Source organism: Daktulosphaira vitifoliae, unplaced genomic scaffold, assembly GCF_025091365.1.
Source record: "Daktulosphaira vitifoliae isolate Bord-2020 unplaced genomic scaffold, ASM2509136v1 Scaffold_2, whole genome shotgun sequence".
Classification (NCBI taxonomy): domain Eukaryota; kingdom Metazoa; phylum Arthropoda; class Insecta; order Hemiptera; family Phylloxeridae; genus Daktulosphaira; species Daktulosphaira vitifoliae.
This window is the reverse complement of record NW_026099573.1, coordinates 14,901,900-14,919,200: the sequence shown is the minus strand read 5'-3', so window position 1 is coordinate 14,919,200 and position 17,301 is coordinate 14,901,900. Positions and strand designations below refer to the sequence as shown.

At 25.9% G+C, this 17,301-nt stretch overlaps 2 protein-coding genes across 15 annotated transcripts in view; both read left to right on the top strand.

Annotated features, from left to right (window-relative positions):
• Positions 1-1,254: 1,254 nt before the first annotated feature.
• On the top strand, positions 1,255-8,460 carry LOC126899759 (uncharacterized). Of its 9 annotated transcripts, XM_050674937.1 has the most exons (10): positions 5,026-5,174; positions 5,390-5,523; positions 5,587-5,709; positions 5,818-5,874; positions 5,905-6,017; positions 6,090-6,264; positions 6,327-6,511; positions 6,750-6,915; positions 6,977-7,231; positions 7,589-8,457. In XM_050674937.1, the coding sequence occupies exons 4-10, from the start codon at positions 5,856-5,858 to the stop codon at positions 8,242-8,244; spliced, it is 1,569 nt and encodes a 522-aa protein (XP_050530894.1). In that variant the 5' UTR covers positions 5,026-5,174; positions 5,390-5,523; positions 5,587-5,709; positions 5,818-5,855; the 3' UTR covers positions 8,245-8,457. The 9 variants fall into 9 exon arrangements, with proteins under 9 accessions (XP_050530895.1, XP_050530897.1, XP_050530896.1 ...); XM_050674938.1 differs by lacking the exons at positions 5,390-5,523; positions 5,587-5,709; positions 5,818-5,874; positions 5,905-6,017 and adding exons at positions 1,255-1,447; positions 2,210-2,623; positions 2,688-2,983 and having other exon boundaries at positions 3,024-5,174; positions 7,589-8,460; XM_050674936.1 differs by having other exon boundaries at positions 5,818-6,017.
• Positions 8,461-9,483: 1,023 nt separating this feature from the next.
• LOC126899754 (nuclear RNA export factor 1-like) overlaps positions 9,484-17,301 on the top strand; it is a 24,966-nt gene continuing 17,148 nt past the window's right edge. The window contains exons 1-6 of one of the 6 annotated variants that reach the window (XM_050674920.1): positions 9,485-9,812; positions 12,516-12,696; positions 13,194-13,431; positions 16,197-16,290; positions 16,346-16,426; positions 16,492-16,596. In XM_050674920.1, coding sequence (XP_050530877.1) covers positions 13,394-13,431; positions 16,197-16,290; positions 16,346-16,426; positions 16,492-16,596 — 318 coding nt within the window. In that variant the 5' untranslated portion in view covers positions 9,485-9,812; positions 12,516-12,696; positions 13,194-13,393. Of the gene's footprint in view, positions 9,813-12,515; positions 12,697-13,193; positions 13,432-15,546; positions 15,661-16,196; positions 16,291-16,345; positions 16,427-16,491; positions 16,597-17,301 lie in introns of those variants that run through there. The other 5 variants (XR_007702697.1, XM_050674919.1, XM_050674918.1 and 2 more) reach the window with 5 other exon arrangements.

Genomic DNA, 17,301 nt, shown 5'->3' with positions numbered 1-17,301 from the left:
TATATATATATATATATATATGTCTATTAAACGGTACAACGATGTTATGGGAGACAGAGATATGGGCACATGCAAATGTGATCGTATCAGCTGCTCCCCCTACACTTAAGGTCTGACCCTAGACCTTAATAAAAAAAAAACAAAATAACTTTGGCAAAATAATGCTACGTAGGAAAAGAAAAAATATTTAAAATAAAAAAATTTGGAGGGACATTAGTGTCGTAGTAAGAACCTCTGGGTCTTCGATGTCCACACTCCTTAATTCACAAGCTTTTGAGCGTTAGAGGAGCTTCCTTCGTGTGGGCTCTCAATAGTCGGCTACCAAGCGGTTCCTATGAAAAGCCCGGCCCTGTCGTCGACTTCTTGAATAGTCTCGGGGCCCCAAAGAGTATTCTCCGTGTTCTCGAGGTCTGTTCAGAACACTAACGCTTATTATTAAAAAAAATTAATAATTAAAAGGGGATGTTGGGGTACCGAATACAATTATAAGCAATGCATGCACAATAAATGATAAATGTTCATGAATTAAAAAAAAATAATTTAATGTGATTTATTACAATAAAAATAATAAGCTAAGTTAACCTAATGTATGTAGCCAAAACGTTGTCAAAAACTTGCATACATTTACAATAGGTGTCTTAAATTAAGTTAAGCATGCTCGATAATAGTACTAATGTATACAGTAAAATATATGCGAAACATACACAGTGACCATNCAGAGTGTTCAGTAAGTCAGGAAACGGGTTTCTATTGTTCTCATTGTTTGTAACAATGAGAACAATAGATACCCTTTTCCTGACTTACTGAACACCCTGTATGTGAAACACACACAGTGACCATCTCATAAAATTCAGTGTCCATTTATTATATAGAAAAAAAGAAATATACACAATAGGGTATTTTGAATTAGGCTGACTTGCGCCTTAGTTGCGGGAAGATTATTTTATATAAATTATACTATAATAAGGGTAGCCGTAATAACGGCTGTTTAAAAGACGATTTTGCTGCTGTAACAACTTAGTTAACTTGTATACAGGGTGTTCAGTAAGTCAGGAAACGGGTTTCTATTGTTCTCATTGTTTGTAACAATGAAAACAATAGAAACCCGTTTCCTGACTTACTGAACACCCTGTATATTAAACGTGCATATCGAATTGATTTTATAAAGAAATAATTTATTTAAAAATATTAACTGGCTCACTCTATTAGTATCAATTGTAATTATATAAGTAATGGCTATTCAATAAGATCATAATATGTTAACAAAAGGATTTATTGTTGTAAACATATGAATAGAGTCCGTTATTATTGTCACGTAATATTATAGCTAAGATTATAGGGGATTATGTGGGGATGTGGTGACCGTTGACTGTATAGTGTTGTTCATTTTATGTTTGACCTATTTGGACTGAAGATGCCTGGAATGTTATATTGGAAATCATGTTTGGTAAGTACCACAATAAAATAATTTTTTAATTTAATAATAATAACCTAGGGTTTTATTTGCCTCAAATATTCTTTCAAACCCAATTTTATAAAATTCGGCACTATTTATTTTTCAAAATAGATTATTTAGAAGTAAATTTTCTTAAACCTCGTGTATCGTGCATTTTATATCACCTTATACTATCGAATAAAAGTAATTTCATAATATATAATAAATAAAGGGAAGTCGGGCTAAGCCAATCGAAATAATAAAAGTTATATTATAACATTGTTTGTTAGTTAGAATAAAATTATGCCATCATAAAAATATTTCTAGTCGAACGGAATAATAATAATAAAATATATATATATATGCCACAAATTAAATTAATTAACGGACTTGCCGAGAATAATAATAAAATATATACCAAAATCAAATTATCGGATTTACCGAAAATAATAGTAATATAAATATTCCACAAAATCGGTTATACCGAATAAAATAATATATAATAATGTTCCAATGAACTAAGTCGGACTTTGCCGAATTTAAGTAAAAATATGCCACAATATAGTAAATCGGACTTGCCGAATATAAATAGATATATGCCACAATAAAATAAATCAATCGGACCTGCCGAATATAAATAAATATATGCCACAATATAATAAATAAATCGGACTTTGCAGTAATGTGGCTGGAGCCCCAAAATAATAATATAATAATAATATAACAATACTATATATTTCAATAGCAATAGTAATAAGGACTTATTTTTTCTAGCTAGAAGTTACTCACCAATGGTCGACAACAAAGGGCGGATAGAACATAAATATGCACGAATCGTGATAATTTGATGTCTCGGTGATCAAGTCGCTACATACGAAATTATACGAAGATGTTGAAGTCGTGGTTTGGATGTTCTATTAAAAGGGACTGTGGCTCAAAGTAAAATGACAAAAGTCATGGTAATGGTCGTGACATTGACCGCGGCTGTGGCGTGGCGGTGGCGTTAGTGATGACTGACTATGAATGGCTATGAAAATGGCGAGATGGCAAAATGGCAATTAGGTGAATGCAACGTATACACTATAGAGGTTAATAATTGACCTAGTTATTCGATTACTTGATTATCTGACTCAAGGATAAACAAGGGAAATTAGGTTTTAAAATATTGAACTAAATAGTTATACAGGAGTAAGTCTACAATAATCGAATTTTATTCAAAATATATTGATATTTATAAAACTATATTTTACAGGGAGAATGATCGAGATGTAGATCGATATTCAAAGTAGAGAGGTCCTGTGACAGCGATGAAGTCTTCGATAGAATTATTGATTAAGATGACCCGTCGAATGAACCTCGAAGAATGACTTCATTTGAATGAATAATTAAAAGATTTTAATTTAAGTAGTTTAAGCAATTTTTAGGATATAAGATTCTATATAAGTAATTAGTATATAAGAGTAACACGATTGTTCATACTAATCCTTGTATCCGACAGGGGGTAATTTTAAAATTGAAGAGTGTCTAGATTTTTTAAATGTAACCTAGGTAATTAATCAGATNGCTAAATTTTTTTAATGTAATCTAGGGAATTAATCAGATTTATTGAATATTCTCTACAGTCGCCACTAGGGTAAAGTATTATTGTCAATAGCAATAACAAAAAAAAAATTTTCTAGAGTCATAATTATTATTAAGTGGTAGGTAAGCGTATTTAATATAAATAGTGTAATTTAATATAGCATTTTACCCTTAAACCATCTTGGATTAAATAAATTCGAACATATTAGAACAAAAATAAATTATAATCAAATTTTTAAGAATTTTTAAGAGTTGAAACAGCACAATATAATGATATTCGTTGGGTCTTAAGAAGCGAAGAGTATCGTTGTCGCAATAAGATCAATTTTTCGGATGCGTTATTACGCTGACCTTGCCTATAATTTATGTCAGCAAAAATAAAAAAAAGTAATAATATGGACAATGATTATTATACACCTTATAATTCTTATATTTTCGGAAAATTGTTAAATTGTAATTATATTGTCATCTCATTACTATACATATTTTACTATTTTAGTGCTAGCCTCGGGCCGAGATTTGAATGGATTTTATATTCTAGGAACGAAAGGTTTTAACTGGTCTATGTGAACAGGCGACTCGACCAAAATATTGTTTTTTGGCAGATTTATCAAAAAACTATATGGACCTATTTTCTTTAAAATAACATAAGGGCCTTCATACCTATCTGAAAATTTATTACCCTTTACCGGGACTTTAACTAAGACTTTGTCTCCCGCTTTAAACGATTGAAAATTATTCGATGATAATAGTTTTTGTTTAGTCTGTTTGGATTGTTTCTTTAATAATTGGGGTAATGTTTTTCTAATATGTTTGATTTTATTAATTTCATCGATAACGTTCCCATCGGAAGGGGGAATTAGTGCAATATCAAACATGCTTTTAGGATTATAGCCGTGAACTAAATAAAATGGCGTATAATTTGTAACCGAATGTATTGAAGTATTATAGGCGTATACAACGTATGGTAAATAATCTACCCACTTATTGTTATCCTGAACGTAATGTGATATCATGTCTATAACTGTTTGATTTTGCCTCTCCACCTGACCTTGTGAAGTAGGCTTGTACGGAATTCCGAATTTTTTGTCTACCCCAAAAGCGTCCATTAGGTCTTAAAATGTCTTTGACGTAAAATGAGTTCCATTATCTGAGCTAATTATCCTAGCTGGACCAAATCTTAAGAATAAGTCTAAAAGAAACTTGTTGGTACTACGCGCATTGGCATTTGTAAATGGTTGAGCTACGCAAAATTTTGATAAACGATCAGTAGCTACTAAAATATACTTATAAGATCTCGACTTTGGAAGAGGACCAACATAGTCAATAATTATTTCACTCATAATCTCACACTCAGAAAAAGAACGTTCCATGCTTTAATGAAATTGAATCATTGTTTTTAAGCCTAGCGTGTTACTTAGTAATAACGCTGAAATGAATTAAAATAACAATTTTTCTTTTAAAATAAAACCACATTCAATAAATTTAAAGATTTTTTTAATGACATTTTAAAGATACCGTAATCAAATCAATAAAATATAAATATTTTAAACAAAGGAGTCCATTATTTGTTTCATGAACACAATTTACTTGAATGTAATAAAAATATGTTTCTTTTAAAGGATAGGGTAATTGATATAACCAAAAAGTTCTACGCTTCTATCATAGAGAATCTTTATTTTTAAGTAAAAAATGTTACTTCAAATCAAAACTAAATTGAATTAAAATATTAATGTTTTACTTAAACTAAAAGTAATTATAACTTTGATTTAACGGAAGTGTAGAGAAATTATTTGTTTACTAACCCCACTAGACAGTTTTCATTAATTCAATACCCTGCCGTCTTTATTTTAATGACATTTATCGTTAAATAATAAAATCCACGTTTATTTTTAGCATATTTAGGTAAATTTTTTGGAACTGTTATTATTGTGCTATTAGATAACGGTGACTATACGCAACATTATTCTACACTTGGCATTGTTTTGGTTAGTGTATAGTGTCTAGTGATTGTTTTTATAACTAAATGGAAGAAATAATTTTAAATTCTGTCGTCATTGAAAATAATGAATTTTCCGAAGAATTTTCACACGAATCAGCTCTACTAGATGTACTAGGAGAGTTAAAATATATTTATATATATTCAATATATTTATCGGTAAGTACACATATTTATTTTTATATCTTTTAAACGTGTGACGTTTTAGTAATTATCAGTTAATTATAATGGAAATTGACTTTTATACTTTACATTAAATTTAGTGATTTGAAAAATATTATTTCTCTAATTTTTTTTTTTAATTCTGCTTTTTATAAATTAGATGATATAGCATTAAATTCTCAACTCCTTACTATATTTAATGTACATTTTAGAACATGGAATAACATGTGAAAGCCTTAAATATATTAATGAAAAACACTTACAAGACATTTGTCCAAAAGCCTGTTATGGTCAACGAATAATATTTGAGCACCATTTAAAAAAGTGGCAGGCAAACTTTGTTAGTGTGAGTTAACTAAATTAATTTTAAGCCTTTTAACAGACCTTTCATAATTGATAATTTCTATAGGAAAAATCTAGTACCACTAGTGCTAGTAAAGATAATGCATCAGAACCTTTATCTGATTCACAAATGTCTGAATACTCTACTACAAGTTCAAATAATAGTTGTCCCATTTCTTTTATGAACCAAGTAATTTATAATTAAAACCTATATTAAATTTTAACAGTAATTTAAAAATACATATTTATTTCCTATTTTATAAAAATATTGTTTTCCTTTATTTTAAGATAAATATAGAAGAAATATTAAATTCATCTGGTAAAGGAAATTTGATAATGTCATTTTATAAAAAAAATTTAAAGCTTAGTGATGAATTAAGAAAAATGTTGACTGAAATAATTACTGAATATATTATACAGCATAAAATATATGGTTCTCCTAAGATCATTAATAATATTTCTGATAGTATCATTAATATGTTTAAATCTGAAGTTAAGGTTTGTAAAATTTTAAAAATTTTGTATGAAAATTGGTACAATTTTAAATATATCAGTATAATTGCCTTATAGGAAACATACTTCATTAGTGTGCCTGCACAAAAACCAAAGGGAATATTGTACCAAAAATATCATAATACATTGACAAAATTACGCAAACACAAATTGTGGTCTCCCATAAAAAAAGTAAAAAAAAGTTCTGATAGTAACTTAGAGCAAACATCTATACTACATAGGGCAACTATAAGTAAATAATTAATAATAGTAATTTTTACTAATAATTAGTTAAATAATGGGGTTTATTTGTAGATAATGAATGTTTAATTAAAGTAAAAAAATGGCTTCAGTTTAACATTGAGCCTATGAATGAAGTAATTATTAAATGGGAAGAGACTTGTGAAATTCGTAGAGAATATTTGTTGTCTCCAAGTATTAACATTAATAATATTCTCGAAGAATGGCCTATGTACAAACAGTCATTTGGTCACAGCTTGGTATTTTAATTATTAAAATTTCTTAAGTATTTTTAAAAGTAGTTTTTTATGTATATTTCAATTAATATAGTAATTGAAAAATATATTTATGTTTACATGTTCAGGATTACAATTTTATTTATTTTGCATTTAATGATTTTAAATTTATAGAGATGTATGTGTGTGTATGCCTTAGTTATAATTAGGTTTATATTTCAATGATACTAATTTACATAATTACTTATTAATTTAATTCTAGATTGTTATTGATTTTGAATATATATATACTTCAAAAGGAAATTCATTGTTTGTTAATTGGGATCAATTTATTATTAAGATCATTCCGTTAATGATAAATAAAATAAAGGATGGAAACAGCAAATTATTACTTAAACGTTTAATAGAAATAAACGAAACTGATATTGGTAAGATAATTTCTCACAATTTTTAATTAATCAAATAATAATATTTTAATTTTTTTTACAGAAACCAGAAATCTTTTAGTTTTAGATCTAATGAATGCTTTATTAGTTCCAACTTCCAGATCCTATGAAATAGATTCAGTTACAAATAAGAGACGCATTGTAAAAACATCTATTTCTGATGCTAGAAATTCGTTTTTATTAAAAGTGGCTTCAATGAATGATCTACATGTTCAAATTCAATTAAAAATTGATATCGCTTACAAAAAAAAAGAAAAAATACAACCATTCATCTGTGTTGCTGAAACTAATTTTGATGGTATCAATAATATTAATGTGTATTTTTTCAACACCTATTATAAATTTTCAAACATAATACGAGCATTAGATACATGCTTTAAAATTTTTCAAGTATTTAACTTACAGTACCCCATTCAATCTAGTTTAGTTTGGACATTTATACAAAAATTTATTTTTGTATCACAATTTTTAATATCACAATGATTGTGATATTAAAAGCTCTTCGCTAACTTCAATAATCTCTGATTTAACTATATAAGTTTTCATAATTTATCTATTACATTGCTCATAATTTTATTCTAATCTAATATTTTAAACTTTATTACAGTTACTAAATTATATACAATAATGAATCTAATTTGTTTTAATTGTAAAGATATCTTTATTGAACTTCATCAATTCATTGCACATTTGAAGTATGTTCATTCATTAACATCATCAAGTTTTTACCGTTGTGGCATACCACATTGTTCACAGACTTTCTCAACTTATCGTTCATTTTCTAAACACATGAAATCTGAAGTTCTTAATAATCAAAATTCTAATTGTAACAATCCAATATGGTTATTCTTGATAAATTTTATTGAAATGATTGATTTATTGTTATTGTCAAATTTTAATGATCAAATTATTTTAAATGTACAAAATCATATCACATATCACAATAATAAATATGTAGAATTATTTCAAGACAAATTAAAACCTAAACATCATTTTCTTATCCACTACTGTAATATAATAAGAAAATCAGGCTCCTTAAAATTTGTATGGTGTTATCGGTTTGAATCTAAACATAGACAACTTAAAGCATACTCTAAAAACATAACTTCAAGAGTTCAACTTCCTATATCTTTGGCTATAAAATACTCCATTCATTTTTCAGATTATAATTTAAATTTAAAAAATAGTTCTTGTATCTCGGCAAACTTAGGCTTACCACTAAATTATGTGAATATTTTGAAAAGATTAAAATTTTATTTTCTCCCAATGATTTATCTGTACTTAATTTGGCACATTGTTATGACCAAATAATATACAACAATATAGTTTATAAAACCAGTCATATACTAACATCTTTAAATAACAATCATTTATTGGTATATAAATTGAAAAAAATTATTTGTTTTGATGAGAAAGTTCTTTTTTTATGTATAACATTAAATGTACTATCTTATAATAAACATTTTGTAAGCTATGTTGTTTCGAATGTTGATACTGATGATCTCTATGTATTAAAAGATATTAATGATTTCTCAGGTCCACCAATTTGTTTATATCATCTTAATGATAAAAAAACAGTTATAAGATTAAAACATTTTTAAAGATTTATGGATTTTGTATTTTAATNCTATAAGATTAAAACATTTTTAAAGATTTATGGATTTTGTATTTTAATATATATACAGGGTGATTTTTTTATCATAACCCACTCAATTACTTACAGAATAATAATAATTAAAAATTTTTTTTTTATTACTATCTTTAGTTACACATTATTCTTGAATTATTAACTATGTAATACTTTTTAAGTTCATCCCTTATGCCTGGTAAGGGTGTCAACTTTGTTTTTTTAAATGGTAACACGTATTTTTAATTTAATAAAATGTTTGAGTTTTTAATTNTTAAATAACCTAATCATTTGTTTTTATTATTCACAAAAAAATGATAGAAGATGGATTTTTACTTTATTACTAAGTAAAGCAGTTATTAAAGTAATGCAAAGAAATTTTAATTTTTATGAAGAAATAGAATTGTTTTAAAAACCGACCTAATAATAATAGCTTAAAATCAATGCTTGCAACTCATCATATTTATGTTTCAAGAAAAGTTAAATTTATGATCAGAGTTAATTATTACAACGAATTATATCTTTAAAATAAATACCATAGGATGTATTTCTATTAAATTAATGTTAATAATTTTCCAATAGTTTAATTCCCAAGTATTTAAAACTATGGACTGTAAGAATAAAATTAAAGAAATTAATAATTGTTTCAATGAATATTTTTTAGCATTAATATAATGATTAAAAAGATGTCATTTCAATGAATCGATTACATAGGCTCCAAATCATACCCGTTTTTCCTTAGTTTTATATACTTTTTCCATTAATTTTAATAACTATTTCTCTGGGTGCAGTATATCATAAATTAGATAAAACTATCTTATTTGTGGTTTTATTATAATAATCTAATCAAAGTAAAAATCTATTTTTATATGAATTGTTTTTGTGGAATTTTGGTAACGTGATTGTAGACGATGTTAACAGTGTGATGAGTATGAAGTTACCAGTAGTCACGTTTTTTTCTATTTTTTGTGTATAGCACAACTGCTACATTACACATACACGTCCCTGGTCTTTATTTTTGTTGTTAGTATTAAATAACTATGAATTTTTGATTAGCTCTCAACTCTTTCTTACATCATTAAATTGCTTTAAATACTATATATGCTTTTGAATTGTTATTTTAAATAATTATAGTTTTCTTTATGTCAAACGTTTTTAATTTCAAATAATATCAATAAAATTAAAGTAAAAATGTCTAATAGATGGAAAAATGGAAGAAAATTAAACCTTAAATTTAAGTCAAGTAATACACGTAAGTAGCTTTTTAAATTTTCATCAATAATTATTTTTTTATTATAAGCCTTTTAAGTTTTCAAATTAAGTTTAAGTTTTTTTTGAAAAAGATTTTGTAATTTTTTTAACAAAAAATCGTTTTAATATATGGTTAATTACTGAAAAAAATTTCACATTCATTCATAGCTAAAAATTAAATTATCATTATATTATATAATTTTTATACAAATAAGGATTTCAAATAATCATTTAAATTAATCCTAGTCAAATCATTTTTAATGTTTTTTTTTTTATAAAACTCGTGATTTTCATAATCTATTAGTTTTATAACATAATTATTGAATTTTTGCCACAAGAAAAGATTTTCCTTGTAGATTGATAATAATNCCACAAGAAAAGATTTTCCTTGTAGATTGATAATAATAATTATTAACAATAAAATAAAAAACCCCAGCACAGTGGAGTGGCTGCACAGTGGGGTTGTGGCATAGTTGGGTCCAGTATTGATGATATCTGAAAGTGATTAAAATCACTATTATAAAAAACACTTTGATGCAAATCTGTAGATAGTGTTTAATTAAAAAAAAAAATTTGTCTAAAAAGTAGGTCAAATGAGAGCTGAGAAAATAAATGATAGCTACAAAAAAAAACCACATAGTAAAATAATATTAATATGAATTTCTTCTCACGAGAGGATACTACAATAATGGAATCCTTTATATTTATTGAAGTTATTGAATCTAAATGAGATAAAAATCAAATGAGTTAAACATTTTTTTTTAACTCGAAAAGAATTTTAAAAAAATGCAGTGCCACAGTCGTAAAAGACTCAAGTGTTCCCGTCTCAAAAACCGTACGTCTCATTCGTCACTTAATAAAAATGGAAATTTAGCTAGTTCAAACTTTAAAGTTATTTTTCTCGACTTCAAAGAAACAAAAAAATTTAAATATGATTAATTTTTTATATTATGTCATTTAGATTGATATAATTATGAAAATCAGTGTAATCCCCTTATAATAAAATAAAATACAAAATCAAGAATTTTAACACAATAATAGCATATTTTTGAATACTGTAGCTATTTTCACCATATATTCTACTAATAAGATATTCTAAAATAAAATAAAATACAAAACCTAGAATTTTAATAGAAAAATAGCATATTTTTGAATACGGTAGCCATTTGCGCATAGAAGATAGGTCGTCGGGACAAATTTTTTTTTTTCATTTTATAGTACATAAAATAAACTTTAATTTGATATATGTTTAAAGAACGCAGTATTTCCGGAACATTTTAAAATATTAAGTTGAAAAAGTTAGTTTTTGTAAAAAAGTTACTATTTTAAATCTCCCCCAATGAGCAAGTTAAGTGTTAGATTTTCAAAAAAAATGATATTAAACGAAAGGAAATTACCTAAGGTTTCAATATAAAAAAATATTGTGTTGATTTGTTTATTTTTGAAAAAGTTATGAAAAAGTTTTAAGAAAAAAAAGTGGAAAAAATGACAAAATTTACTGATTTTTAAATTTGTAATTTTTTTGGATATTTTCCCCATTTGCTGGGAATGAGTGAAAAATTTTCAATTTTTAAGGGTAATGTCTTCAATTAGATACGATTTGTGATCTTTTGACGTATTGTTGAAAGAAATCAGTCCAGTGAGAGCTGAGAAAAAGTGGCAACAGACATAAAAAAAAAAAANATTGTTGAAAGAAATCAGTCCAGTGAGAGATGAGAAAAAGTGGCAACAGACATAAAAAAAAAAAAAAAACATCATGGTAAAATTAATACCTTCTCAGCTTCGCATCGAAGCTAAAATATTTAGAGCGATTTGTGAACTTTACCTGTGATGATATCAACAAAACTGTAGCAAAATGAAATTTTATTCCTTCATAAATTATATAAATTTTTTATATAATGTTTTATATTTAATTTAAATTCTCACGCTCTCAACATTATAACACTCAACTTTAGTTTTTTAAATGATAAAATACATATTTAACTATCTTATTTATCAGAATATGATTTATGTAAGAATATATATATATATATATATTAGTCAATATTAACTTATTTCTGAAGTTCTTTATACTATAAAATATAAATAAGGATGAAGTTCATGTTATGAGCACATGGTGACCTTGCACAATAGTGTGTCAGGTCAAGTTCTAAATGTGCTAGCTAGTGTTTACATAAAATAATTTGCCTGCTTTTCTCAACCCCCTTATCTCTATTTTCTCTTAAAATAGTCTTCTGAAATTTAAAGCATGGGGATTAGACTTTTAATAGTTTAAAATACTGTAACAAATTTATCTATTAATGTGTTGCCATTTCAAAACGTGAAAGTTTCAAATTTTTCATTTTGTTATTGATTGTTTACGAAATTATTAGATATTTCCCATATAAGTAGACATGTGAATAAAAGTAGACATTTTATAGTGTAAATAAAGAGAAAAGTATGAAAATTATTTTTTTTTTTTTCAAAATAAACTGTCTTACATGCAGGAGCATCATTTGAAAGCGGTAGGGGGGAAAGTTGCCATTCTAATTTTTTAGTGACAAATGAAACTAATTATTTTACTGACTTATGTCAGTAAAATACATTATATTTATATTATATTTTCAACAAAAACCTAACTTTGAAAAAAGACCTAGTTCCAACTTTCTCCCTCCTAAAAAGGCATGCCTATCAAAGCAATGATATCTAATATTTATTCATATAGTTTAACCATGGTCATGTTACTTGCTACTTTGGAGAAGGCAATAAGAAAACTCAAATGGAAAGAAAGGAGGTTCAGATCTTTTCACAAGATTATTTGGAAATTGTGACAAAGTATTTTTTATGCCTCATTCAAAAAGTAGCTGAGTATTAAGCAATACTAATAAAGGAACAATGTTGTTTATGTAAGTAGGATAGAAGCTTAAAAACTAAAAAAAGAGCAAACTTGGCCTCAATGTAAATATTACTACTTTGATTAACTGACTTATTTAGAAGGAATGGGGTTGGAACTTGATCATTTTTCACAGTTAAGTTGTTTTTGATAATTGTTATTTAATCACTAGTCATTTCCAGAGTGCTGGTTCAAAAATTATGACCAATCTGTAATTTTCTTTAAATTATCATTTACTAATATGTAAGCTAGTTAACAACATATTTTTCCATTTAAAAAACTGAAGCTGATATAGATTTATGTAGTAAGAGAATATGTTAGCATATTAATAATTAATATAATTTGGAAATTATATTATGTATAAAAAAATATAAAACTTATAAAAAAATATTTTTATTGTATTTTATATTTTAAAAGATATTAATAACTTATAGTTAAGGGATCACTCTGTATTATGCATTCATAATTGTTACTTCAAATTATTGAATACAAAATTGTAATCTTGACTAGATAATGCATCTGATAATTGGGTACCAAGAACAAGTTCCTTTAGAAATAATGGATTTTCAGAACATCGACGTACTAATAAAAATATTGTATTTAAACATCCTTTTAATAATAGAGGTGGCTATCACATTAAAAAAAATTGGATTCATAGTAAGACTGGCCTTTACAATCACCAACATAAAAAATTTCTTCGTAAAAATGAAATGCTGGAACATAATGGAAATCAAAGGTTGTTTATCAAGTAATATAGTATTTAAATAATTGCAGCATGATTTTAATAATAATAATTTATATTAATATATAGAGTCTCATTAGTGTTTGACCAGCAAAAATGTTTATTACAAGAGTCCACATTTAAAACTTTTCATTAAGTGAAACTAACACCAGTTTCAATAAAAAAAATTATATTTTTTTTCTCAATATCACTGAAGCAGTTTCAAAAATAAAAAAAATACTAGCACAATGGGGTGTTGGCCCAGTATGAACATGATGTAGTGGGATAAATATAGATGATATCTGACAGTGATTAAAATCATTATCATAAATGCTTCAATGGAAATCTGTAGATAGGGTTTAATTTTAAGAAATTAGTGGATTACTCTAAAAGCAAAATTAACTCTTATTTTTTATACTACTTTAACTACCATTTGCACATAGAAAATTGGTTGCCGGTACAAATTTTTTTTGAACTTCTAGTACCTAAAATAAGCTTTATTTTAACATTTATTTAAAAGACGCAGTATTTCTAAGACATTTTCAAAAGTTATGTTGAAAAAGTTAACTCTCATCTTATATTTATATATTGTTTGATCTAAAATATAGGCATAAATAATTGCAAAAAAAAATTTTATGTAGAAAATATTATATGAAATTGAAGTGTTTTACTAATAACGTTTTCTGTTTAACTTCGATGACTGTTTGCACATAGAAGATATGGTGTTGGAACAATTTTGTTTTAAGATAAGATTAATAAGATAATAATGAAAGGAAAGTACCACCTAAGGTATTACAAAAAAATATTTAGTTTTAAGTAAAAAGAAGTTTAAAAAATATCAAAATTTATTAATTTTAAAAATTGTAATTTTTTGGGTTATTTCTTCTATTATAGGGAACAAAGAACATTTTTCCATTTTTTAATGATAATGTCTTTAATTAGGTATCATTTTTGATGTATTGTTGAAAATCATTCAGACCAGTGAGAGAGCTTAGAAAAATGAATAATAGACACAAAAAATATATAATAAAATAATGCCTTCTCATAAGGGAAACCATAGTGATGGGATCTCCGTCTTTTTTTAAAATTATATGAATTCAATCTACATGAGATAAAAATCATACAAATTTTCTATTTTTTACCTATACACAATAAAGTGCAAAAATCAATTTGCTCGGTGGGATTTAAACCTCAACCCGCCCATCCTACACTGCATTTGCTGGCAGATAAAAAAAGCAAATCAATCTAGATTAAATTTTCATATTTATGGCCCCCAAGTTGTTTTTCTCAACTTTGGGGGCCATTATCAAAAATTTCAAAATAAGATTATCTTAATATTCAATATAAAATAGATTCATTTAACTTTTATGAGATTCATTGACTCTATCATTGTGGCCTTTCTTTGTACGGTATTTTAAAATATAAAAATAGCTTAATTAGACATTTTTATTTATCAAGAAAAGTTTCAAACTATATTTTTTGGTGAGATATTATGGTCTTTCGACCCCATTTTTTTTCATAGCTTCAACATTTTTTGAACACAATTTCAAAAAGTAAAAATATTTTTTTTTAAATTTTACAGGTTTAAAGTTAAAATAAATAGTTTTGTAAAAAAATTAAAAGGTTTGGTTCTCTACTTCCTTTTTTTAATACACCTTATGTACTTTACACTAATTTTTTAGAAACACTTTCAAATAAGTTTGGTATAAACTTATTGATTATAATATATTATTATAATATTATAATATATATATTGATTCATAATATGTATCTATGTTAACTTATTTATTACATAAGTTATTAAATAAAAAAAAAAATTTTAGCAAAAAATTTTTATATTACCAATCTAAAAGTGTCATAAAAAATAATTAAGTTAAAAAGAAGTCGCAGGCTGAAAGTAGATCACTTAAGTCACTTTTTAAAAAAATTGGTTACTTAAATAATTTTTTCTATAATAATTGACTTACACCAAAAGATTCAGATTAAGACAAATTAGTGTTGCTCATGGTTGCTATAAGGTTAAGAATAACAATTATTAAAATAAAAATTTATTTACGATGAATAACTGGATGTTTTAGTATTGTGTCATATTTTTGATGTCTATAATTTTCATATGAAATACTAGTATTTGATTTTGAGCAGTTAAAACAAGAGCTTATAGGGCGATTCTACTGCCATTTTTGGAATTGGCAACCCTGAAATATTTAGAAATGGCCAGTTCTATTATATTTATACCATGCAGTACCCTGCCACTCGGTAATTTACACTAATACTATGTAAAAGACTTCATGTTTAATTAGTTTATTTGTACTGTGTCTACTACATTAATTTTTATGTTTACTTGTGTCACTTTGTAATGAATTAATGGCGTCCCAGATTCATATTTTCAATTGTGAATTGATTTGTTTTATTAAATTTCAAATTTTTATTAATAAACCCTATTGAAAACTTAAAAATTCATATTTTTGTTTTTTTACTCTTCACTTAAAAAAAATATTAAAATAGGTAATATATTTACTGCCTTGATACAAAATTGTTGAACTGACATTTTTGATTGGTAGAGTAATTCATGAAATAAAATAAAAACACAACTGTGCCAACTACTTGCAGTCCTGAAATTAAACATTTTTTAACAAAAATTTATTCCTTTCAGAATTAAAGTAAATTAACCTTTTACACATTCTAGTCATTGTCTAAGTTCGTTGTATTTGATAACTAAATATTAATTCAACAATATTGCAAATTTTATAAAAACTTATAATTATGTAATATTTAATGTTGTGTTTTATTAGATCTCATTTCATAAGAAACTCTATTAGTGTTACTAAGAGTTCCATACCTTTACATGTACTTAATCAAAGCCATACTGGGTGGTATTCAGTTCATGTAAGTTTTATAAGTTTTAAGTTGCTGAGAATGTATTTTAATATCTTATTTCTAGATCCCTAATATACATGATTCAGCAGAGACTTTAAAAAAGATTCAGACCTACATAGCACCTTTCAAGCTTTTTCCATTTAATGTAGGTAAATATTTTATTGAGTGGTATAACAAATTTTTTATTAATTATAAATTGTTATATTTTAGGAGCACTTTTCAGAAAATAATCTTCGATTTTATATTGATAATATTGAAACTGCAAATATTTTAAATAATATAACTTGCAAATTAAGATCATCTGAAGGCAGAAAAGTAAATAGTTTTAATTATCACAAACAAACTTTTAGATAACGCATTTCTTGTAAATAATTTTAAGCTTATTATCATATTCAAATTATATCAACCAGTGGCGGCTCGGGCTTGGACGATGGGACAATCACACCCCCTACTAAAATCAAATAAAAGAAGAAAATTAATTGTATATTCTTAGTTCTACATTTTTTTTAAAAATGCAAATTTTTAAATAATAAAATAGTTATCATACATTTTTCGTGTGTAAACATTAAAGTGGTTTCCTTCAATATATGCGGGTATGCATGCACACACGAGCAGTGTTTGAATGACCAGCAATCTCGTCCGAGCAATATGGAGATACGTATACTATTAGCGAGGCGCTGCAATCATGTGCGTATAGGTATAGTTCATGTGGTCTGATGTAAGGGTTTTGGATGACCAGCAGCTTTGTCCATAAGGTAAAATATTAGTTTATTGGGTAATTTATTTTAAGAATGAACTATGTGTACGCTCGTTGTTATCGATTGCTATAATAATATAATTGCTATTATAGTTATTTTCATTTCTATTTTCTACTGCGACCTTTAAAATAATAATATATGTATTGTGTTTTATTTTATTATACTTAATAATATCTGCATAATAAGAATGCTCTAACCATGTAGATTTCAAAAACATATCGATTGTAGCGATATTCAACAATTTTTTTTTTTTTTTTTTTTT

Excerpts from the sequence above, each read along its gene's own strand:
- LOC126899759 (XM_050674932.1), top strand. The coding sequence starts at position 5,377 with ATGTACATTTTAGAACATGGAATAACATGTGAAAGCCTTAAATATATT. Across the intron at positions 6,265-6,326 it reads ACTACATAGGGCAACTATAA|ATAATGAATGTTTAATTAAA; the intron begins GTAAATAATTAA and ends GTTTATTTGTAG. Across the intron at positions 6,512-6,749 it reads AGTCATTTGGTCACAGCTTG|ATTGTTATTGATTTTGAATA; the intron begins GTATTTTAATTA and ends ATTTAATTCTAG.